Source organism: Diaporthe citri, assembly GCF_014595645.1.
Source record: "Diaporthe citri strain NFHF-8-4 chromosome Unknown scaffold_11, whole genome shotgun sequence".
In the NCBI taxonomy this organism is placed as follows: Eukaryota; Fungi; Ascomycota; class Sordariomycetes; order Diaporthales; family Diaporthaceae; genus Diaporthe; species Diaporthe citri.
In genome coordinates this window covers 584,142-606,361 of record NW_025064856.1, presented here as the reverse complement: position 1 = coordinate 606,361, position 22,220 = coordinate 584,142, and the positions used below count along the sequence as shown (strand labels likewise).

Genomic DNA, 22,220 nt, shown 5'->3' with positions numbered 1-22,220 from the left:
GTCGTAATGTAGCGTATGTACATGCATCTGATTCATTGCCTCGGCTGGGCGAGCATTTTGGGCTGCACACGTCAAGTAGGATCCAATGGTTCAACCGGTTCAACTTACCTCCATTCTGATGTGGAAGTTTGGGAGGCGGGGTGAGGCTAATACTCTGCAGTGGATGGTGGTCTAAACCGACTTATCGTAGGCCAGCCACTGCAGGGGACCGGGGCACATGCAGGTATTTGGACAATATGTGAGTAGAGGAGACAACCAGGGCTCACCCCGTTAACCTGCCCAATCAATCTACGCCCCGATAACGACAAGGCTTGACACACCCGGGTGCTATCCGATTCGTTACCTGATAGCCACATCTTTCAATGACATTGGACACAGCGTGTAATTGAACAAAAGCACAAAAGTCATAGCAGGTACCTAGATACCTGGGTCTCCTGACAGCACGCTTTTCATCCAAATGCTGCCGGAGCGGCAGAATGAAGGAATCAACCCTTGGGGTACATGATTTGGAATCTGCCTTCCGTTGTTGGCGTCGTATCATATGCTCCCAATTTGTCGCACATGGTTGGAGATTGGAACAACTGCCTGCGAGCCCATCGGTTGCCTTGTAACCAGGTGCCAACACCACTGGAGCAGAGCTCCACCTACCACACTCCTCCCAGATGTCCTCTCACTTGAAAACGGTTATCTCTTTCGATGGTCAGGAACCACGAGTGTTCTTATCTGTGCACCATGCTGCCACTTGGTACACTCGGTAATTACATATTATATAACGTAGCTGCATCCACAAATTAGAAGACTGCGAAACCTGAGGACGAGAACTTGCATACCTCATCGTGTTCGCACGTTGCCCCAGGGACAATGAAGGAAGTGGTGGACGCGGACGAAGCGGATGATAAAACAAGGCGGGTAAGGCAGACACTCAATTGATATATTCCATGGCTCATAGCTTCCAGGGTCAGCATGTTCCTCACTGACCGGTCAGGGCGCTGGGAGACGATTTCACACCCTAGTATCTATTTTAGGACTCCAATCGTACACACGAGAGGAGCTGCTCAGGTGGCCGCCACAGATGAAAGTGGTGCTGGCCAATGCCGTCCATGGAAGGTACTTCCAGCAGGCACAATGCATGTACACATACTAGTCCAAATATCGCAAATAACTCATGGCGATGTTGCTTGGCTTGCAGGTAGAAGCAACAGGGTTGATTTGCAAGGGCTGTATGGAAAGTATTCGGCAAACCTGGCCGAGACCATCAGTGCCGTATCCGGAACCCCTCAAAGCCCAGTTGGTGAGAGATGTCACTTGGGCAGCAAATTCTGGGCATTGCCAACCTTTCTGCGGTTGGGTAATAAAACTACGTCCAGATCATCCTGTTGCTGCCTGTACCAGTGTGGCCACCTGATATCCTGGTGAACCCGCTTCCTTCTTCTCCCTTCCATCCCGAAATGGCTAACGAGTCAACAAGACTGCTGTCGGATTCAAGGTCAAGGGTGCCTAAAACGCACAGAGCCGACTCCACCCCTGATCTTGTCTCCGCAGCCTCGTGTGTTGTGCTCAAACTTTTCTCTTACTGGCTCAGGCACCGGCTCTCCTTCCATCAACCAAGCCAAAACTCCTTCATCCTCATTCTTGTCTTGTCCGAGGTCACCAATCGCGCGGTGCCAGTCTTTTGGTGCGAGATCAACTTATCCTTCGAGGCAGTAGTATTCAACAAGGCCCACGCTGTTTTCAACGACCCTGAGCGATCAAACGATGCTAAACAAGCAGCAGTCAAGGCGAACCGTAAAGCCTCGTCCATTCCCGATGTCCTGCAGGCATTTTTTGAACTCTCTATCGATCAGTCTATCACAAGCTTTACAGTGTTTTCAAAAGCAGGTTGCAGTCGTCTAATGGCAGTTGGAGCTTCTGTGGCGATGTTGTGTTTCCCTTTTCTCCTTCAGCTAAGGTCAAAAGGGCTTGTTTCTGAAGTGTCAGCATGTCGGCGTCAGAAAGAGACTCAACTGTAAGTAAATGGGCTCTTACACCATGGAGGTAGCTAATAATGGAAAGATGTACAGTAAATCCGCAAACGGCCTTCTCACGCTATGCCAACCTCTTGCGTGCACAAGTTCAATTCGACTTCCTACGTCGTTCCGTCGTTGTCATCACTTTCGGCATGCTCCTCTTCATCGCGAAACCCAGCGACCCGATGTGCTTCGGGATTGTCCTTCCCTTGATCCTCCACCCAGACGAAAAGTTCGTCAAGCTGTGGAAGGGGCTAGCCGATGCTGAGCCCTCTTGGGACCTCCTACAAACCCAGGACCATCATTCCGACAACGAGACTGCACACGGCTCAACACTTTGCCCTCCCCCCAGAGTATCACGACGGACAAGGCTATCTGACTTATATGGTAACTGGATGGAGGGCGCTAGATACAAGCTTAAGATTATGACAGAACCTGAAGGCATATTACGTCGGGATGATTCTGCTGCAAGCGATCCAGAGAGAGGGAAACTGTCCAGTGTCGTGGTTCACGGAAGTGGCTCCCATGGGATTGAGTAGGGATTAGAACATCTTTGGGACGTTGGATACAGTTTGAAGAGTATCATTGCATGAGATATCTAAATGGACAGAGCGCTCATTGAAACCATCTCAAGTTGTCTAAGCCAATGCTCTCGCCATTATTTCCCTTCGTGCATTCTTCCTGTACAGGTCCACAGCCCTCGCAGAAGCTTCATCACAGTTGCTCAAAGATGGCTGCGGGAAAATATGGGCGCCTAGAACGCATCAGAAAATGTCATTATCAACAGGAGAGTCCACCACCACATACTCTCTTCTTCGTCTCCTTTACAAGTGAACAGAAATGGTTTTGTTGGGTCGGCATCGCCGCTCCTGCAGGTGCTTTTGATAGTGATGATTCGTCTGACAAAGGACTTGCCATCCCCGAGGGCCTGATTCGACACCGGGAAAGGGCCACAAGATGACTTGCTTGACACACTGCAGCAGACACGGCTCGGTAGGAAGAGATGACAACTTGCAGTTACACAGCGGACACAGCACTTGAGCTCGTTCGAGAAACAAGGCTTGGTGTTACACAGCAGACCAGGCAAGCTAAAAAGAAGTCTTGATTGTTCTGGAAGTGAACATCTTTTCGAATCACGCTTGGAATCTGTGTATTTCCATTGAACCTCAACCTGGGAAACTTCCTTCACTATTCAGTGTGTTGGCCCGGCCTATTTGCTCCCACATCAATGGAACACTGCAGCAAGACTGGTGCTCGGTCACACTGCAGTTCACAGGAAAGGGGAGGGGGGAGGCGGGTTTCCTCTCTGGTTGCACCGCTTTTCAACCCTTGTCATGTTTGACCTACAGGGGAGTAGGTTAGCTTCATGCAGGCAATTCTGTGGCTGAGGGACTCATGGGTGGGTGTACCCAGGTGTGACGACCCAGAGGTAGTTGTTTTTGCTACATCCAAAAGTCCACTCCAGGCTTTCAAGAAACACCAGAAATTCAGGTCTTGGCGACAGAGACTTCACTTGCCCAATGCCCGTCTCGCGGAGTCGATTTCATCTGAAACTTTGTCACAGTTCTGTTCAATAGCATTGACTTGTTCCTTGATTTTTTTGGCTTCCTTTCCATGCTCTGAAAGAAGTTTCTTAGCCCTAGAGTCGATGTTAGCGACGAGTGGCTCTTGAGATATCTGCGTCACTCACGTTTCGTTGGTGCTCTTGACTGTTGTTACGATGTCGGCTATTTCATCCCATGACATCCTTTTGGCTACTTCTGCTCGGTCCGAGGTGTCCATGTTTCCAGGTAGTGAACGATGTAAGTTGGTGACTTTCAGGGGCAGTCTTGAGAATGGACCTTTTGACAGGATACGATCTCAAAATGACATTGAACCTTCGTGTCCAACCCACATCCAACTCAGAATCCAGTAAAGATTCCAAGCAAGCAAGTTTTAAAGACTCTGCCTGGGCATTACGAAACCTCCGTGTAATTTTAACAAGTGATACGAGGGGTCCTAATTCGTGATCTACACGACCAGCGTTAGCTTGCATCTTTCTTAACAGCCCCAGGTGAGGCCAGGAGTTGTTCGCTCCTTCAGGATGGCAGAAGTTCGGAGAGAAAGTGGCAGCGGTCAGAATGCCCGCTGGTCTCCTGTTTCGGAATCTCTTCCGGTACATTCACCGGTACATTGGTTTAATCTTCCTCTCTGTTCAGGAGACACACTCCGGGGAACTTTCCGGCTTCCACTTGTGTCATGGTGCAGGTGTACCGGCAGGGACCCCTTTTCTGGTTAGAAGCTGTAGCGAATTTATTTAGGCCAAAGCAATCACAATGACTTGGCCGAGTCCCCCACCACCGCACTCACCCCTGATAGGTACATCTGTAGGTCTCGGTGCAAGAGCATCTGTGGAAAGTCTAAGCGGATGTGAGCGAGACCAGGGGCACCGCCATCAGTGTCTCAGTGCCTCGGTCAGCACCAGTCCCCTTCAAGGTAACATTACAGCTCGTTGATCGAGATGCCTGCAGCATCGGCAGTTTCCCTTGCATGCTCGTGGTAATGTCCTGTGGTGATTTGCTTGATGTTCCGACTCGGTATGCTGAAGTGTACTTCACCTTGGCCGTTGTTTGCCCCATGCTGCCCGGAGAATGAGCCAATGCAGCGTCTTCAGTTGGCACCACGTAGCATGTTGCCATCTCTGCACTCGCATACTGCATTAGTGGGATAATTGCTATGTTCACACCCGCTGCCATCGTTCATGGCATTGGTGATGCAACACGGCATGGGCTGTTTTGGCGCCCTTCCTGCATTTGTGTCCCACGTCTACACCGGCTTTCTGTCAACACTGGGGACCGCAAACCTCATAGCAACCGGGCGGCCCCGACCAAGTCATATTCTGTCGGTTGCGGAGGTAATGTGGAGCCAGTATGGCTGTGTCACGGCTGTTGGCACTGCTCGAGCGGGCAGAGATTGTTATTCCAAAATCTATTCTAGGCGTAGTCTCCATACAAGATACTCATGAGCGAAAGGGCTGAGGTCGTGAGCTCTAGGTATCCCTGTGACGCACGCTGGCCCAACACGGGATCAACAATGATGATTCTGTAGCCTGGAATTCCATGACTGGAAAGCTCGCCGCCGGAACGATACCTACTGGCATGATGACCTGTTCTTTTTACCCACCATGGACAGCGTTTCAACCAGGTAGCTCCAGGCAACAGAGATGATGCCGGCGCTGGCTTGTGGCGATTGCTTGACCGCCCACTCCCCCTCTCCCACCCACTCTATTCCACCGTACTGGGACGAAGTAGACCTTTCACGTCGCCACTGTCCATTACAAAAACAAATCCCCTTCAAGATGGACCTTGGAGCTCCTGCTTTCCGGCAGACCCAGTTCCACTGCGCTGGGATGAAGCAGACCTTGAACGTCTGCGACGCGGCTTGTTCACTAGGAGCAGAAACTCATGCCCATCAGACAAATCTCCAAGGGGCCAGTTTCCATCTCCCTGAAACTCTAAAAGTGCCTCCAGGGGTTCAGCGTGATCAACATAAAAGTTGGAATCAACTCCGCATATCATCCCGCTGGTATCTTGAGCGTCAAACAGGCGCCCACACACCTTCGCATCTTTGACATAGCTGACTGGTGAGGCTGACATCACACCAACGGCATGGGTTGCAGCAAAGTCCAAAGGTATCTCAGCAAAGCGAAGTTCTTTCTTGTTAGCACAGACTCTTGAAAGGGTAGTTCTAGTGGTGCATACCTCCAACCGCCTTCACAAGGGCTTTGCATGCGGCTGGATGAGAACTCATGATGCCGAGTATATCGTCGTCGTTATCAATAAGGGTTGAGAGCAGCGAAGAAGCAAGCCGACGCTCTCGGTAATCACTGTGAACTACCAGCTGGGTAATCCAACAGACCTGTTGGCCCTCGTATTCCCAGCGACAGGCGAAGGCGTTGCCTGCGAGGACTCCCTCAACGGTAACCATAATGTAGGTGCTTCGTGACCCCTCAGGTAGACACTGTGCTCGGAGGCGGTCAGCACTCATCCTCACTCGGCTCCCTACATGTGTATTGTTGATGGTTAGCTGGGCATGCACAGATTAGGAGGGAAAGACCTGCCTGGCTTGCCAGGACCCTTGTAGCCCCATATGCCGTAATTGTCACTGAAGAGCTTTGCTGCGTCCTCGAGCATGGCTGCCGTGACTTTTTCGCCTTCGTAGGTAGTGATAACTTTTGCCATCGTCTTTGTGGATTTGCCTCTCCGCCTTCGTCGAGGAAAGTCTGCTTCGAATGTATGAATGTCAACACGATCAGAAAATCGGAGAGCAGGAGGAGGAGGCGCCATGTCTGCTGCAGGGGGAGAGAGGAGTTTTGATGTTGGTCTCCAGCTTGTCTGCGAAGGTTGGCACCGACAGTACCAAGGTAAGTATTGGTCCGTCTCCTAAATGTGGGGCAGGCACCATGATTGACGCTACTGCCTGTATGCAAGTGCTTCTGCATTGGTATTGGTCTGTTCCCTAAATGTGGGGCAGGCACCATGATGGACGCTACCGGGGGTACGGCTCTCGACCGTGCATCACCCAGCCCGCCTACCCACCTTTACTATCTGGCAAAAGCAGTCACAAGAGGGCACATGTTTCCTCGTTTCCTTCCTTGTGCCTGAAGTTCCTTTCGACGGACGCACGCCAAAAGCACGGTATGAACGTGGATATTGGATCAGACTGCGTCGTCTACAAACCTACATGCTGCCATACCCCTCCAAACACCTTCCAATACGAGGAAAAGCAGGTCCAGACCTGGTTTCCTCAAAGCGCTGCCGATCACCCGTGGCTAGAACCACCCGATATCAATTTGGGTTCACTACCTGATGCGATGTGAATTTGGCCCTGGCTTGTCCACAACTACGGCTGCCCAGGGCTGTCTTCACTGAAACCCATCATGCGATATCATCCACGCTACTGTGCCATGCTTATCTCACGCGTCTCACCTGCTAAGGGGAATTTAAAAAGAATGGTACATCTGTGGCCGAGTATGTAGTGGCCCAGCGAGATATCCGCCACAGCCTCACTTCCCAAGCAAAGTGCATTTTCGGGTTTGTTAGCGCCATGTGTGAATACAATAAAGTAAGCCTTGACCTTGAGGAGCCCTTTTCAGCCCCACGACATGCAAGACTCCACGAACTAACAGATATATCTAGATAGAGTTCGCATGTGGTCATTGGCATGGTCAGGCTGCCGTCTGGTGTCCCACATATACCCGGACCCACCGCCGCTGCCCACCACAGTTCACCCACTACGAGTACCGAACCTGGGAGGACTGCTCCCAGTGTAAGCAGCCCACGTCTAATACGCCGTGGGAATTCATGATCGACCGCCGCAACCAGCCCGCCCGCGCCGACCGCGTATGATGAAGACCATCAGTCTTCACAGCAGCAGTCTTGTTATCACGCGTCGGCGGACAACTAGTCCTCGACAAGAAAGCAACGAGCTTGTCAATCGCTGGAGGAAACCTCATCCGCTTCGTGGCCAAGTCATAGCTGTTTCTGTTCTGTCAGTCTGTTTATGAAAGAAGTGTAGCCTGCAAATAGCTCACATAACACTTGGATTACAACGTTATCAATCACTGCCCGTTGCACGTCGCCCCTTGAAATTCCTCTTGGGACCACCTCTCTACACTTGAGGGTACTGAACAGAAAGATTTGAGCTTGAAGGGGAACGCTTTGTACACACAAATTTAGCAACGAAAGTTTCAATATGAAGCCGGTCCATGTAATCACACAAGAGAAACAATGTTCTCCATGGTCAAATTTTGCAGCACGTACTTACTAATTGCCAAAAGATCGTTGAAATACCTAATGGCGTCATGCGGCATCGCCGGTAAGTGCCATGCTGCCAGAGATGGAGATTCAAAACTTTGGGCGACCAGTGCTGGCTGCCGTAACACAACACTTTTGCCATCACACTTCGTAGATGTGAATCCGCTAACCTCGCCGCTACCAACATAGCTTCTATCTAGGGATTCAAAACATACCGTCTTCTAAGTCATCCTTCCGGCTATCGAGTTCCCCCCTAACGGTATCAGTGAACTCATCTAAGGGTGAGTTGCTTCACAAGATCACATTGATCCTACTAGAAAGAATTGTGTACAAGGAATGCATGTAGATAATTTCAAAGCTTGCGTAAGGCCCACGATGCTTTAAAGCAAGCAGATGTTCAGAAGGGATAAATATAAAAGTGAAGGCGATCAATTGTCTCGCCTTGCATATCCGCAAGTTGGCTCTCACTGGCAAGCCTGCATGCCCCCGGCCTTGGGTGCAGGATCCCGATCCCGAGTTCTCCACCTCCGTCCCAGCTCCATGGGAACTGGCTGGCTGGCTGGCCTGGACGTGTGGTGTCTGAACTGTTGTGAGCCGTTTTTAGCCGCTTGTTTGAGGCCCAACTAATTATGGTGACTCGCAGATTCTGGGCGACCTGTGCCACTTTACAAAGTGGGTGTGAAAGCCAGATATAAAAGCTGGACATCCACAAAGTCTGGCAGCTCCTGTTGAGCGTGATTTTTCTCCCTCTTTCTGAGCACAACTGGCGCTAGCTTTTCCGCAACTTGAAAATTGGAAGATACCTAAGTCCGTACCTATTATTTACCTGAAAAGGCTGAAGAAGGAAAAGAAGCCTTGATAACAATGAAGGCATATAACTTAGTGATAATCATTAACCGCGAGGGAAACAGGATTAAAAAATTATCAGAAATACTTCCTTTACTCAGATGAGAGCTAGGCATCCGAGGGTGATAGATTCTCCAGGATTTATACTGGACTGCCTGGCTTACAGCCACGCGCAGAAACCAGGGTTTGAATTGCTCAGGCCATTCTTGATGATACGCCTGTATTCTGGGAAGTTTCCCAGATACTTGCTCTGGATCTCCATCTCCACCTCAACTTCCAGGAGATAAGAAGAACCACACACCTCCATACCCAGAATCTTTCGTATGTCAACAGGCCATGGACAAGCATCAATCCAGCAGAATCTTTCATAAGGAAAGAGACTATCAGATACAATAATGTCTTTCCCAGACAGAAACTTGCTCACCAAGTCAGGCGCAACGCGCCTAGCAGACCAAACCGTACACAGTATGCTACGGGAATGGAGTAGGAAAAAAGGACGAGAGATTTCATCGAAATCAAGCTCTACTGTCCACAGTAGGTCCGGAGAATCTAAGAAAGTCAGCGTCAATGATGGGAGTATCACGCCTGGTGTCCAACTTACCAGGTAGCTGCCGTCCATCAAGGTTGGGAGTGCAAGGCGCTGTCGAATGAGACCACGAGCAGTCTGCCTCGATGTCTTCCATGCAAGGATCAGGGCTCAGTGAAGGAGTCAGGATGTCACATGCATCAAGAAGAGCGCGAGGAGGTGCCGTCAAATCGGACGACCAACAGTCTCCCTCGATGCCTCCGGTATCCGGATCAGGATCTGGTGACGAGGTTGGAAGGCGAGCAGAGTGAGGTTTGAATATATCTGAAGAATCGGTGGAGGGGCATCCGAGAGGATTAATCGTTGAATCAAGGCTAAGAAATGCACAGTCAGGGACCTCCCCGACATGCTCAGAAACGGGGCCTTCGAACAGGTCGAACAGGTAAATCTCAGCAGAGATGTAGTAGGGTTCAAGAGCAGGTTGAGCCATGGTGTTGAAGCTGTTGATTTCGATGTCGAGAATATCTAGGGGTACGTACGGATTTCGGTGCCTAGTGGCACGCATTTAAGATGTTGGCTGCCGCAGAGCCAGAAACCGTGCAGACCCCAATTTTTCTGCATGCTCTCAAAGCTGGTGTGCCAGAAGCTGTGACAATCTCCATTCTTCTGCAGGCGAGAGGAGGGTCCTAGATTAGAAATTGGCTGGGCGGCTGGGAGGCCCGGCCCATGCCCACTTATGCTCGGATGTACCAGGGGTATGTGTGGTCAATTAAATACTGGCTGGCAATATGTGGCAGCCAGGAAATGATACCCCACCAATTGAAATCCAGCTGTAGCCGCCACCTCCGCGGGTGCGTGTGGTCAGTGAACAATTGACTGCCAATGTGTGGCAGCCAGGAGCGGAGCATGAATTAAAACTTGGCTGAGAATTTTGCCAGCATAGAAGTTGGCTGCAGCCCCCACCTCGGTACACATGCAGGTTGAGCACAACGAGTCATGCGAGCTCGGGCTATGATCATTGGGACGGTCACCGTTCCGTTACATACCGGCATGACCAAGGATAGAAGCTGGCGCCAATGTTCTCGGCCACTCATCATCCCATGCGAACAGATATGTGTTAAGATAGCAGACTTCGGTCGTGCCACGCGCTCCGATCCACGATACTGTGGCAGCCATCTCTATATGTCATAGTCCCGAGCGGTCGTGTCGAATTATAAATACTAGTCTGCCTTGCAGTTGCTATTTCAAGGACCCATGGCTCACAACGGCTCACAACGAAAGGGGTCACAACGAAAGGGGTCACAACGAAAGGGGTCACAACGAAACGGGGTCACGAAACGGGTCGCAACAGAGCGGGTCAGAACAAAAAACCCCCGTCTAACCCGGCCCGGGCTTGCCGGCGCCTGAGTGCTGTCACTGCGAAACCGCTGCTGCAGGGATTGGCCCCGCAGAGCGGCCTATCAAATTAGCTGTTCCGGCCAGGTCGTGCCATGGTCACTTCCTGCCGTCTGTGCCAGAAGCACGCAAAGACGCACGAGCTCAGCTGGGGCCCTGCGAGACATCTCCGCTGCAGCCATACTGAGTATAGCGTCGCCAAACTTGGCAAAGTTTTTTCTGTGCTTATGTTAGGTTTCAGAAATTATGTCGCTGGAAACTGTGATGTAACTGTGGCTCCAGAAATTGCGGTGTTGGGATTGTGGCGTTGGGAATGTGGCAGTCCGGCTGCAAAGACATAGTGTGAATTGCTGTTTCTTTTCAGGATTGATCGATAGTTTGGCTGGAGCAGTCTTTTATTTCCAGCAATGTCCTACCCTGTCATGTATGACCAAGGTGTGTAGCAGTCTAGATCCCGGCTTGTGTAGCCCGTCAGAATCCCGGTGTGCGGACTAAGGCCAGTATCCCGGATTCTGGAACGGGGCACCGGGGGCATTACAAAGCCCAACCCTACTCGCCTCAGTAGAACTAATGAAAGCTTTGAGAAGGCACTGGGCATCACCTTATCGATTATGCAATACGTAAGTTGCACTCAGCTGTCGCTACATTGGGCAAAGCGCGTAACATGATCTTTGGTGCTTTTACTCTACAGCCAGACGCGAAACAGTATGACTTCTTATAGTGCTAAGGATAATAAAAGGTGAATTAGCTATAGCTCTTGCCCTGAGCGATGCGTGAACTAGACCGTGTTGATATCTGTGAGTTATTCCGGGAGCGTGATGATTGATCACGATAAGGTCGCTCGTCTACACTCACCCTCTGCCTCTTAGACGACCTTGATCCATCTCACACGCTCAGAGGATTCTGCACAGCCACAAACGCCACAAAAATTACTAGGCAAACTCAGCTGAACATTTGAGATAACTGCAGGTCTTATCGACAGACACACACCAGATCGCGCCAGCCGGCCCCTCCTTCACCTCTTAATTAGCACCCTCCACCCAGCCAGTGTCCGCCCACCCAGCTCTTTGTGTGTAATACTAAGAAAAATATGTACTGGGTGGGCGCACACAAAGAGCTGGGTGGGCGGCACCTGGAAGCTGGGTGGGCGGACACTGGCTGCCCTCCACCTGGGGCACAGTTGGTCTGGCGCCGAAACTTCCAGCAAGCCTTTCCTCTTCCTCAATATCTCGGGCGAGTTGGCACTCCTTCGTCAGCTCCTTCGTGATCCAACTCCCATCTTCATGACAACTACTGCTGAGTGACAGTATAGAGGAGGCAGAATGTTCCGAGTGGAAACTATTCGTGAGCCCTTGGATGCTTACCATCCCTTCTATTAGGGCACGTTCCGCACTGAGTGCTGGAGATGATGGCCTGCCATCAAAGCCCTTGTTTTGGCCCTTTGTTCCAGGCTGATGAAGATCATCAGCATTGCGTGGCCCTTCTGACCCCCCTGGAACCAATCCACCCCCCAGTCTGCTAGAGGCCAGAATGTTAGTCTCAGCTTCGCTATCCGTTCCATCTGTGCAGGTATGGCGCCCAAGCTGTGATTTCTCATCATCCGCTATGCAGCCAGTCCGCGGCCTGTCCACGGCCAGACCCTCGGTCTCTGCTTCATTGCCAGTCACCCAGCTCGGACCCAGTTGAACATCATCGGTCTCAGCTCCGCTGTCTGATGCCGGAGCGAATTTCTGGTCTCGGTCTGGCGATGAATAGGGCATGTAATGTAGTTGATCGCGCCAGCCTCTTAGATTGGTTGTGAAATCCCAATCTTTGTCGTCAGACCCGTCGTCAGCACAGACGGCACGGACATCTTGAAGTTGTTCTAGAAGCACCGAGCTGAGGTCAGACCCGTCATGGCAAGCATCAGGGCGATCACTTCCATCAACAAGAGGCCAATTATTGACTGGCTCTGTTTCGAAGTCGACCTCAGAAAAGGGGGTAGCCGGGACAGACGTGAGGTCACCCTGCAATTGCTGAGTCAAGTCCTGAGCGGTTTCAAATGATGTAGAGGATGGTGGGTACTCGGATGCTGCCGGCGGGCCCCGAATAGTAGATGCGTCCTCGCTCATCCTGCGCTTCTTGTTCTCAGGGAAGACCATAGGGCTTGCGGTTCGCTTTCGGTGGTAGTCCGGGTTAGACCCATTACTCAAGCGCCAGAAGTATTTGATCACCTGCTGCGCGCTCCACCGGTCCTTTGCATCGTACGCAAGCAACCCGCCAAGTAGTGTTGTGAACCTGTCCTCAACTTTGCCGAAGTATGGAAGAACACTCTCACACATAAATTGAACTTGAGACTGTGGCGAAAAAGGTTTCTTGGGGCGCTCGGGGTAGAGGCCTGTGAGAAGGTAAAAGGCGATCATGCCAAGAGAGAATATGTCAACCTTCTCATCTTGTGGCTGCTTGCTTAAGATTTCCGGAGCTGCGAATCCAGGAGTGCCTGCAGGTGATGCTTTGCGGTGCACTAATTCCAAACTGCCCAGGTCGATTACTTTAACCACCCATCGCGTCGTATCAGGATACAAACGAATGTTTCTTGGGCTGAAATCCCTGTGAGCGACACCCTGTTGATGGAGAAAGGCAGCAAAGCTGAATAGCTGCAGGATAATATCCACTGGATCAAGTGTTGGAAGTGGTCCTTCCGGCCATGGCCTTTCGTGTGGGTGTCGAGTAAGATAGTCTGCTAGACCAAAGGGGATGTGCTCGAGGATCAGCCAAGGCAGCGCAGAACCATCCTGCATGTAGGCAATGTCGATGGCAGCGGCGAGGTGTGGCTTTTGACAACATTTTGTCAGCTTGAGAAAATGTTGTAGTCAGTGTTAGAGATGACTTACATGGGCAAATCGCTTGTAGGACTCAAACTCCTTACGAATCTTTTCGTTCTGGTGTTTGACAATGCTGAATGAGGCAGAGTCGTCCCGTAATATTAATTCCTTGGCACAGAGGGTCACTGAGTCCCGGCCAACTGCCTTGACCATAATCATAATGCCATGGCTACCATGAGCCCCCAACTGGTTTGGCACCTTGGTGTACACAGTACCATCCAATGCTATGCGGGAAGCTTCATCCACAGTGGTCAATCCGCTGTTAAGCGGAGGCCAGTATTCCAAAGAATTTTCAATTACCAGTCGATCCATGCGTCGGGTGTGGATGATGAATAACTCTCTTTCTTGCCTGGTCCGGGTAGGGAGCCAGATGCGGAATGACAACTTTGGATGATGGACAATGACGGAGGAATAGATTTCATCCTGATCTCCTCTGGCCAGGTGGATAGTATTCGAAGTATCAGAACCGTGTTGTATGTACAAGGCGTTGTCGGATTGATTCGTAATCCGCAGGACAGGACTCCTATCTTTATAGGTGACAAAGTCGATGCTGAGGGATTTCTTGCTGACTCCGTGTCGATTGTCCCTGGCGATTTTGAAGTCAACCTCATTGAGATCAGTGTTGCTCCCGAGTATCCAGCAGCCAGCACGTTTCTGCTGCACTCCGAAGGGAATGCCGAAGATAGGTGCCGGGATTTCCAGATCTTTTGGGAGTCGGCCCCTCCACGCAAGGTTTCGGTGAAGAGGTTTGAAAACAAATTTCTGGTTGATGCCTTCACCCAGCTGAAGGAGTTCGTGGGTATCAGCACCCTGAAAGCAGCCCATCATGAACGCAATGTGGCCTAGAGATGTGTACGGTGGGGAGGGCATTGTGTTAAGTAAACAAGCAGTAAGTCTTGAATTTGCAGAGGGTGATGAGAGAGGTGGTTGGATTCCGCTGAGCGACCACTTCGACGAAATACAAAACCAAGGGAGCGTCTTCAAATAATCGGCGAGGGGGCAACCTAGGTAGCCATAAACGAGCAGTTAAACTCTGGCGAGGACGCCAGGGGCACCAAAGCACCCAAGAGCATGAGGAAGGGGCAGCAGCATATCACGTCACACCGAGGTGTACATACAACAAAACATGGGGTGGAAAAATGGCTCGTTCTCGTGATGTGGCCGGGGTACAGCGCTTGCGATGCATTATGCAACACCCCCGCATCAATATCCGGGAGTCGCCGCAACTCCCCACAGGTGTATCTCAACGCGACAAGCCCCCCTCTCCTTGTGCCCTCCTTTCGGCAAGTTGCTTTAAGCGGGCACTGCGACGCCGTTCCGAGGGCTCTGGCCTCGGCCTTAGGGTGGAGGAGCGTCCCTTCGCAACTTTACCCCCTTGCTGTTTCGTCTGGGACGGATTCCTGGGGGGCGGATGCGTGCGAGCTCTCAGCACTCTGGTTGATTGTGCTGATGATGCCGGCTTCGGTGACAGATGATGAGGCTGCCGCTGAGCTGGTTGCTGTTGCTGTATCTAAGGAGTATCAGTAAACAATTGACTAAATGCTGGGGTGGAATATACTATACGTGATACTGATGTCGATACCTGTGTGGTTTCAGTACTGCTGCCTCACACTGCCAGTATCGTTCATCGGTGATGCCCTGGCGTGCCTGCTGGATATGTTTGGATCGTAGGCCCAGCTCCTGAGAAACATGATGTAGTAGTCTGACGTTCTCCTGCCACTGGCTTGCTGTCCTGGCGGCATTCTCGGAAGCCCATTTGATCTGAATTTTTGCTCGAAGTTGTGTTGTGACTCCTTCCGCGTATTGGGATATTCTCGTCATTTGCTCATACACAGCATCCATTTCATCTACTGCGAGCTCATCACTTATGAACTCTATCTTGTCGAATACACCCTCAAATGAAAAGGTCAGGGATTTCTGTAGTTGATCCAATAAGAGTTCCACAAGTGCATGAGCTTCTGCTGCCCAGTAGTGGCTGTCTTGTATCGTCTCGCGAAGGGTGTTAACCTCCTCATCTTGAAACCATGCTGAGATTTGCTCGCATTCAAACTTGAATGAGTGAGTTGGATGTTCTCCATCAAACTCGACGTCGGGTGTCTGATCCTCACGATCCCTTACGACCTGGTCAAGCTGGGTGAGCGTGTGATTGACGAGTTTGTCCAGGTAAGCAGCATTAAGCTGATAGCCAAGATCTTCAGGAGACATATTGTTCGATGGTCGCTGTGCTTGTGCTCGGATGGATCAGAGATGGATTAGAGTCAGTTGTCGAACTGTGTCATCACAGTTGAGAATGGATCCAGAGGCGGCGGGAAGTCTGGTGTCGCTAGTTGCCCAGGTGGCAGGTTACAGTGGTGCCGCATAGAACGGAACCGTATTACTAATCTTCAATCGCCAGGAAAAATGGCCCCGGTCCATCTGTCTCAGCCGACTTCTAAGTGTGATGATTTATGGCGTGACTTTTTAGCGCCATCTAAACAAGCGGTCAGAAACTTTGGATCTCAATAGCTAGAGCCACGCCTCTGATGCCGATCGCGCCAGTTTCATCACATCAGCAGATTAAATTTGGCCCAGAAACTTGGTGCATAAACTTGGCACTGCCTCAAAACTGGAGACTCGTCATGCAGCCGCCTGTTTTAGTAGCCCCTCCAATGAATACAGCTCTCGCAGACGCCTGTCTCGTATTGCTAAGCACCAATTTCTTAATGTTACATCAACCCCCAAACGTCTTAGACGGAGCATCTGCTCCGACTGGGCAACTGTGGAGGGCAGGCAGATAGTGGTCTGTGCGCCGCCAGCTGCATCTTCGCTACTGCCAGCTGTGCACCTTCTGCAGCTCGTCCTAAGCAGACATGGCGTCTTTGTTGAGGAAGTCTTTGCAATGCCTGCTTTCAAACTATTACGGGACTTTACATTAAGGGAACATACACCTATTACACTAGCTGAGCAGCACCCAAAAATTGGCGAAAAGTCACTGTAGATCCATTGCTTATATTAAGCACTGGACATACTGCTATGGTCTGTAGGTGTGGACTGTTTTGGGCAGGAGAGTTGTTACTAACCTGCACCTAGTCGCTAGCAATTCAACCCCTTGATGATACCATCAGCCTTGATGATGCAATGACAGCTGGGCGGTGGGTTACTGGTTGTGGACAAACTATTTATTGGCGTCAATGCTTCTTATGGGTGTACAAGGTGGACAAGGCGGATGAACCAATTGAACAGTCCGATGTATGTGATGGACAAGCAGTTGTTCCTTCAACCATTATGCTGTACATCGGGGGCAAGGGAGGGAAGGTGAAAATACTAGGTCCCTAGGTATACAGTCTATCTCGAAGCGCCATGCCTTCCTTTGGCCACAACAATATGAAGATATCCGCGCTCTCATCCGCCACAGAAGAAATTGCCATTGAAACACAACTCGTATATCCATTTCTTTTCTGGATATCCATCTGGTAGACTGGAGTGGCGAAAATTGCATCCGCAAGCTCCGAGCCAAAAAAGCTACCGATATTATCAAGGCGGCACTCTCGGAGGAGGAGGCGCGGGTAGGGAGTAATCTTTTGGCCATTTGGCTGATATAGATACCGAACACCATGCTCCGTCTCAAGCTGTGCACCAAACAACTCTTGGGCAATATGCTCAACCTTGCTACTTGTGACCTCTATCCTGACCAGACACTTCGTAAAGCCTTGAAAAGGAAGTGCCATTGAAATTGCCGCTCCTAATGTGCCAGAGTTGTGAGGTAAAGTCCGCCTGACAATAGCCCTCGCGAGATATGGAGGGAAGATAGAGGCACATTCTGCGATGGAGGCATATTTGAGGACATGTCGTTCTTCGGAGAAAAATTCGATTGGATTCAGGACGCCAGCGCTCGTCGATGCGGATATAGAGGAGGTAAAGCCGTGTGTCGTTGCAAATGGTACAAGTCGGGGGGTCTGTTGCGGAGTCAACTGGCTCGTTGTAGAGTCTGGGCCTGTACTTCGTATCTCGCTCTGTTGTGAGCTCTCCCGTGCTAGTTGATCGTCTCCGGTGCCCTCTGCGCAGAGGAGTTCCCTTTCATTGCCTCTGCTGCTGCTTGCAGGTTGAGATGCCCGCTGGAAGCGCTGCTGCTGTACAGGCTCTATTCGTGCGCCAAGTCGTTCTGCTAGTGACTGTCGTGATTCGATGCTTTGCTCTTCTATACGGTCTAGAAGACGTCGGCGTTTTCCTCTGCCCGAGACGTGGCCAGTAGATTCCGTCGCTCTTTTTACCAGGACATATGCTGTCCAGGCAGGCACGCCGCCGTAGTCGTAAAAGATTCTCTCCGTCGTGACTTCATCAGCCTCCTGTAAATTCTTCAATGCTTGGGGCAATGACCGTGGGAGCTTCCGGCGATTTTGGATCTCCTCGAGAAATTCGTTAATATTGTCGTCTTGTTCGTTGTTCATCGCTGGTCGTATTGGTGGCGTAGAGTCAGGAGACTGGCTGACTGGGTGTCTTGTTCAGGACGGCACTAGCTCCAGGCCACCTGCCGCCGGCACGAAAGGTGACGTAACATTCGCTTATTAAGCACAGCTGGGAGCAATTCTACCGAGCTCTTCAGTTGGCCTAACCGAGGAAACATTGTCAACCTTTTTCGCAACTTCCCAAGCCGACCGACAAACGGGATGCCTCCGCTGGTCTAGTCTCAATCGAAAACACCAAAAGTCAGCCCTCATGCCAATGATCACGATCCGCGATACCACCAAGCCCACGCACCAAAACAAGCCCACGCGAGCCCACGCGAGGACAACCTTCAAGCCAGCTGCACCCGATGATCGTTTTTCAAGTGCAGTGAGACCCACCGACAAAGGCGACACCAATCACTCCGAACAGTACCCTCAACACCATTTTATCTCCATCACAATACCCCCCCCCCTCAAAAAAACTCTGCCCTACAAGAATCAGTACAGGTCAGCCTGCCGGGCAGTGTTTCCAGGCGCCACCGCTTGTGGGTGAATGGTTTGAGAGCTAGTCGTCAGTCCATAAGCTCAGTTCAAGAACGTTCTCTTCCTCTTTCCGCCTGCTTCCCACGCCCGCCAGGTCCCTTTCCCCTTCTGCAACACCATCATCATGAGAACGCAATGTCGACGCCTGCAACCGCAAGCGCTGGGCAATATCAACGCGACAATACCTGGGTACAGCCAGTCAATTCGATCATCCTGGGACCCTCCAACTCGACCCTTCCGACCCTTCTTGCGAGCCTTTCCTGCGACCCTTCCTGCCCACACACACAAGTACTTGCCCCAACGTAATAAGGATCACACAAGTCTGTAAAGGTGAATTCGTCCATGGATGCCCATAATCATGCAATCACAAGAGAGAAGTGTTCTTGCCCCTGGTATAGCAAGCAGTTCAAGTTGACAACACCTCCATCATGCTCAGTATCAATGCTACGCTACAGTCCACGAGCACAAGCTATTTAGTTGCCGAGGCAGCCGCAGGCCCTATGGCAAACACCATCTCAAGCATCATGACAAAGACAATTCCCATCACCATTGTAGCAGAACGAGCTAATCACAGCTGGCTCGCGTCCATTACAACACAGATCTGGCGGAGCTTGGCCCAAATGCCCAATGACTGATTCTTCAACGAAAGCGTGACGTAATCCACCGTCGCAATCTTCGACGCCAATGAGTAAAAACGCTTCTTCTTCTCTGGAGCCTCTCCTGCTTGAGCATCTTCCTGGTTCTGGAGTGGAGATTGCTCTCAGGGTTGGGCTTCTGGTACTGAGGCTGACGGGATTGGTACACTGTGCCTGGCTGTGGGTCTGGCTGTGCAAGTCTGGCCTGAGTTGATAGTTTATGTTGAACCTTGACTTCCCAGCCCTTGCTTTTCCTCCGGGCAGAAACACATGCTGAAAGTATTTTAGCATGAGTTTATAGGTGGAACCGTAGATCTTACTCATCTTGTAAATAATGGATAGGGACTTGGGTGTCTTCCAGTTTTCAAATTTCAGAAAAAGACTGGCGCAAGTTATACAGAGGGTGAAATATTGGCAACAGGAGCTGCCAGACTTTGGATGCCCAGTTTTTATATCTCGCTTTTCTATGAGCCGTTTTTAGCCGCTCACTGTGAGGCCTAACCAATAATGGTGACTTGCAGATTCTCGGTGTGACTTGTGCCACTTTACAAAGTAGCAGGCGGCTACCTTTCCAAAAGGGTGGTGGAGACGGAGATCCTGCACCCGAGGCAGCACCTGAAATCGAGGCCATGCAGACAGACATGCCACTGAGACCCGAGACACTCTCACACGCCAACTTACAGACACGCAAGGCGAGACAGCTGGATGACCTTTATCATATTATTCTCCCTTCTGGTTATCTACTTTAACATTCAGAAAGAGCGTCAGCCCAAGTAACATCACCAGAGCAGAATCCCAGGCAAATAATTAAGTTCCTCCACACATCACATTTATCGGGTCTACCTAAGCTACTCTCTCCCAACTCAGAATGCTGTCCTATTGACATTGAATTTCAATAAGCGATATCATATTTCCTTTCTCCTCTAATCTTGACTAAAGAAGTCGATATTGAATAAGTCAAGGCTGCCCTGTTGCGACTGAGCGAACAGTCCTGGGTGCAGCCCCGACTGGAAGCTCCGACGTCAGGGGGTCTGGTTCGGAGGATGTGATTGGTAAGGGTGGCAGCGTGGAGTCAGCAAGGGGCGCTGCAAAGCTGGAGAGAGGCGCTGTAAAGTTGGGTCTGGGCGAGTTTGAGGCTGGCATTGAGCGAGGAGAGGATGAAGCGGTGCTTTGGCAAGACGACAACCCGTGATTCCTTTGGCGGACCAACTCGACGTCATCTGGTCCGAAGCGATCTGTGAAATCGGCCTGGATCCCGAAGCGCTCCAGGACGCCGTGGTCTTCGATATAGCAGAAGATCTTGCCCTTATAAACGCCAATGAGAGCAACACTTGCCTCCGTCAGGGTGTTTATCTCATGTACAGAATGGTCGCTTAAGTTCTTTGCAAATATTTTAGAGTAGAGCTCCTCAGCGCCCTCCTATCCCCACGCTTGCAGTACCCGTGCGCGCACCTCGTTTACGGCCTCATCAACAGCTTCTTGAATAGCATCAAACATCTGGTGCTCTTCCACGTACTGGCAAAGGACTGCGTCTAGTTCATCGGCGACTCGCTGATGGACGTCGTCAGGCGTGGCATACTCGGTCGCCAACTCTGTGCGCAGATCCTGGAGCTTCCTCTCAACATACGCCTGTATTCGGTCCGATATGGCCGACGATGCGGCGGATGCTGTCGACGATGCGGCGGATGCTGTCGACGATGACCCGGGACTTGGTGCTGCTGCTACTGGCGTGGCAGATATCTGGCCCCTGGTTGTGTCCTCCTTCTGTTGCTCCGCCCGGGAGATCAAGTCCGTCAGCCGTGCTGCCAGCTCATCGGCGCGGGCACACTTGGCATCAAGGTCCTGTTGCGAGATATGCACCCGCCGCAGCAGCTCAGCCATCATCTTCTCTCGCTCGCCGACCGCCAGGTCCAGATGGCGATAGGTGCGGTAACGGAGAGTGCCGGACGAGTCCGGCGAGTCACTCGAGGATGTGCTGTGGCGCCGTTTATTCTTGTTCGCGATGGTTCTTGGAGGTGACTTCATTCGACCTGGCACTCGTGCGTCATCTGCATATGCCGGCGGAGGCTGTTTGATGTGGCTGTCGCCATCGCCGTCGTTATTATTGTCGAGGGCTCCCCAATTGACAAAAAGTTGTGGTGGAGGGGCTTCACGTTGCGGCGGAAAAGGGCATTTGTTATCGTTGTGGTGATCATCCTCGTCGTCGTCGTCGTCGTCGTCGTCGTCGTCGTCGTCATAATTCTCATCACTGTTCGCATAATTCATCTTCGCCTTTGGCGGCAACATTGCAGGCACTGGTTCTGCAAGAGGACCCCACAAGCCTTGATGAGCTTGTATAATCCGCCCGCCCTGTCCCTGGTATAACGTCTTCAAATCCCTCTGGTGGGGATCTGGGGACAAGCGTCCTTGATTCACAGCATCACAAACTGTCCTGAGTTGTGGCAATAAGACGCCCAATGTCTCGCCGTCCAAGTCTGCAGGCAGGACTGCATGCAGAGCCGGCTGCAGAGCGAGAGAACGGAGTGTCTTGATTGTAGCGAGGTCCGCATCATTGTCGGGTGGCACTAGAAGGCGGTTGGGAGCGATGAAGTTGATATTGGTGGCATCGAATCTAAGGTGTGTAGGATGGCCGCCGTCACAGTAAAGAGTGAGGCGACGGATTCGATGAGGCATTATATCCAGGTAGAAAGGTTGAGGTGAGGTGCCGACGGTGGCAGCGAACCGAAACGAAGCCAGGCCTCGAGCCGGATCGAAAGAGATGCGCAGTGTACCAGAGATGAGCAGTGCAGGTAAGGGGGCAGTCGAGGAGGCCTGAGCTCTTAGAGATGACATCGTTTCGATATCGGTATGGATGAGGCAGCCGGGAATCGACCGTATAATACGGTTCTGGCTGGAGACGCTCATTGTAACGGAAAGGGTGCTAACGATGATGGTAATGTTTGGTCATATGGATTGGGCGTTCAAGGGGCAGAGCGTATCTATAGTCACCATCAAGTAGATGTCAGTTCAGAATGTGAAGAAGGCAGGAGACGAAGACATAGCCCCGTGTGAAGCCCTCTCAGAGCACATCAACACGATATCCCACCCACCCAGGCTTTCTTGATCTTGACAACAAGGTAAAGATCACATGCTCCAATGCGTCCAGACAGGAGCAGCCTTGACTCCGTGGATGGAACAGTGAAGGAA

General features: G+C 51.3%; 6 protein-coding genes across 6 annotated transcripts; all 6 read right to left on the bottom strand.

Moving 5' to 3' along the window:
• Positions 1-5,732: 5,732 nt before the first annotated feature.
• On the bottom strand, positions 5,733-6,226 carry INS49_003951 (uncharacterized protein; the record flags this gene model as incomplete). The annotated part of the gene is made up of 2 exons (XM_043164741.1): positions 5,733-6,046; positions 6,121-6,226. 2 exons carry the CDS (start codon positions 6,224-6,226, stop codon positions 5,733-5,735), a joined length of 420 nt encoding a protein of 139 aa, XP_043018391.1.
• Positions 6,227-9,169: 2,943 nt separating this feature from the next.
• Positions 9,170-9,663, bottom strand: INS49_003950 (uncharacterized protein; the record flags this gene model as incomplete). Its single annotated transcript, XM_043164740.1, has 3 exons — positions 9,170-9,196; positions 9,249-9,343; positions 9,417-9,663. 3 exons carry the CDS (start codon positions 9,661-9,663, stop codon positions 9,170-9,172), a joined length of 369 nt encoding a protein of 122 aa, XP_043018390.1.
• Positions 9,664-11,943: 2,280 nt separating this feature from the next.
• On the bottom strand, positions 11,944-13,744 carry INS49_003949 (uncharacterized protein; the record flags this gene model as incomplete). The annotated part of the gene is made up of 4 exons (XM_043164739.1): positions 11,944-12,086; positions 12,574-13,047; positions 13,171-13,381; positions 13,442-13,744. The coding sequence occupies 4 exons, from the start codon at positions 13,742-13,744 to the stop codon at positions 11,944-11,946; spliced, it is 1,131 nt and encodes a 376-aa protein (XP_043018389.1).
• Positions 13,745-14,799: 1,055 nt separating this feature from the next.
• Positions 14,800-15,637, bottom strand: INS49_003948 (uncharacterized protein; the record flags this gene model as incomplete). Its single annotated transcript, XM_043164738.1, has 2 exons — positions 14,800-14,936; positions 15,043-15,637. 2 exons carry the CDS (start codon positions 15,635-15,637, stop codon positions 14,800-14,802), a joined length of 732 nt encoding a protein of 243 aa, XP_043018388.1.
• Positions 15,638-16,743: 1,106 nt separating this feature from the next.
• Positions 16,744-17,859, bottom strand: INS49_003947 (uncharacterized protein; the record flags this gene model as incomplete). Its single annotated transcript, XM_043164737.1, has 1 exon — positions 16,744-17,859. The coding sequence occupies one exon, from the start codon at positions 17,857-17,859 to the stop codon at positions 16,744-16,746; it is 1,116 nt and encodes a 371-aa protein (XP_043018387.1).
• Positions 17,860-19,957: 2,098 nt separating this feature from the next.
• Positions 19,958-21,866, bottom strand: INS49_003946 (uncharacterized protein; the record flags this gene model as incomplete). The annotated part of the gene is made up of 3 exons (XM_043164736.1): positions 19,958-20,041; positions 20,241-20,414; positions 20,475-21,866. The coding sequence occupies 3 exons, from the start codon at positions 21,864-21,866 to the stop codon at positions 19,958-19,960; spliced, it is 1,650 nt and encodes a 549-aa protein (XP_043018386.1).
• Positions 21,867-22,220: the final 354 nt, after the last annotated feature.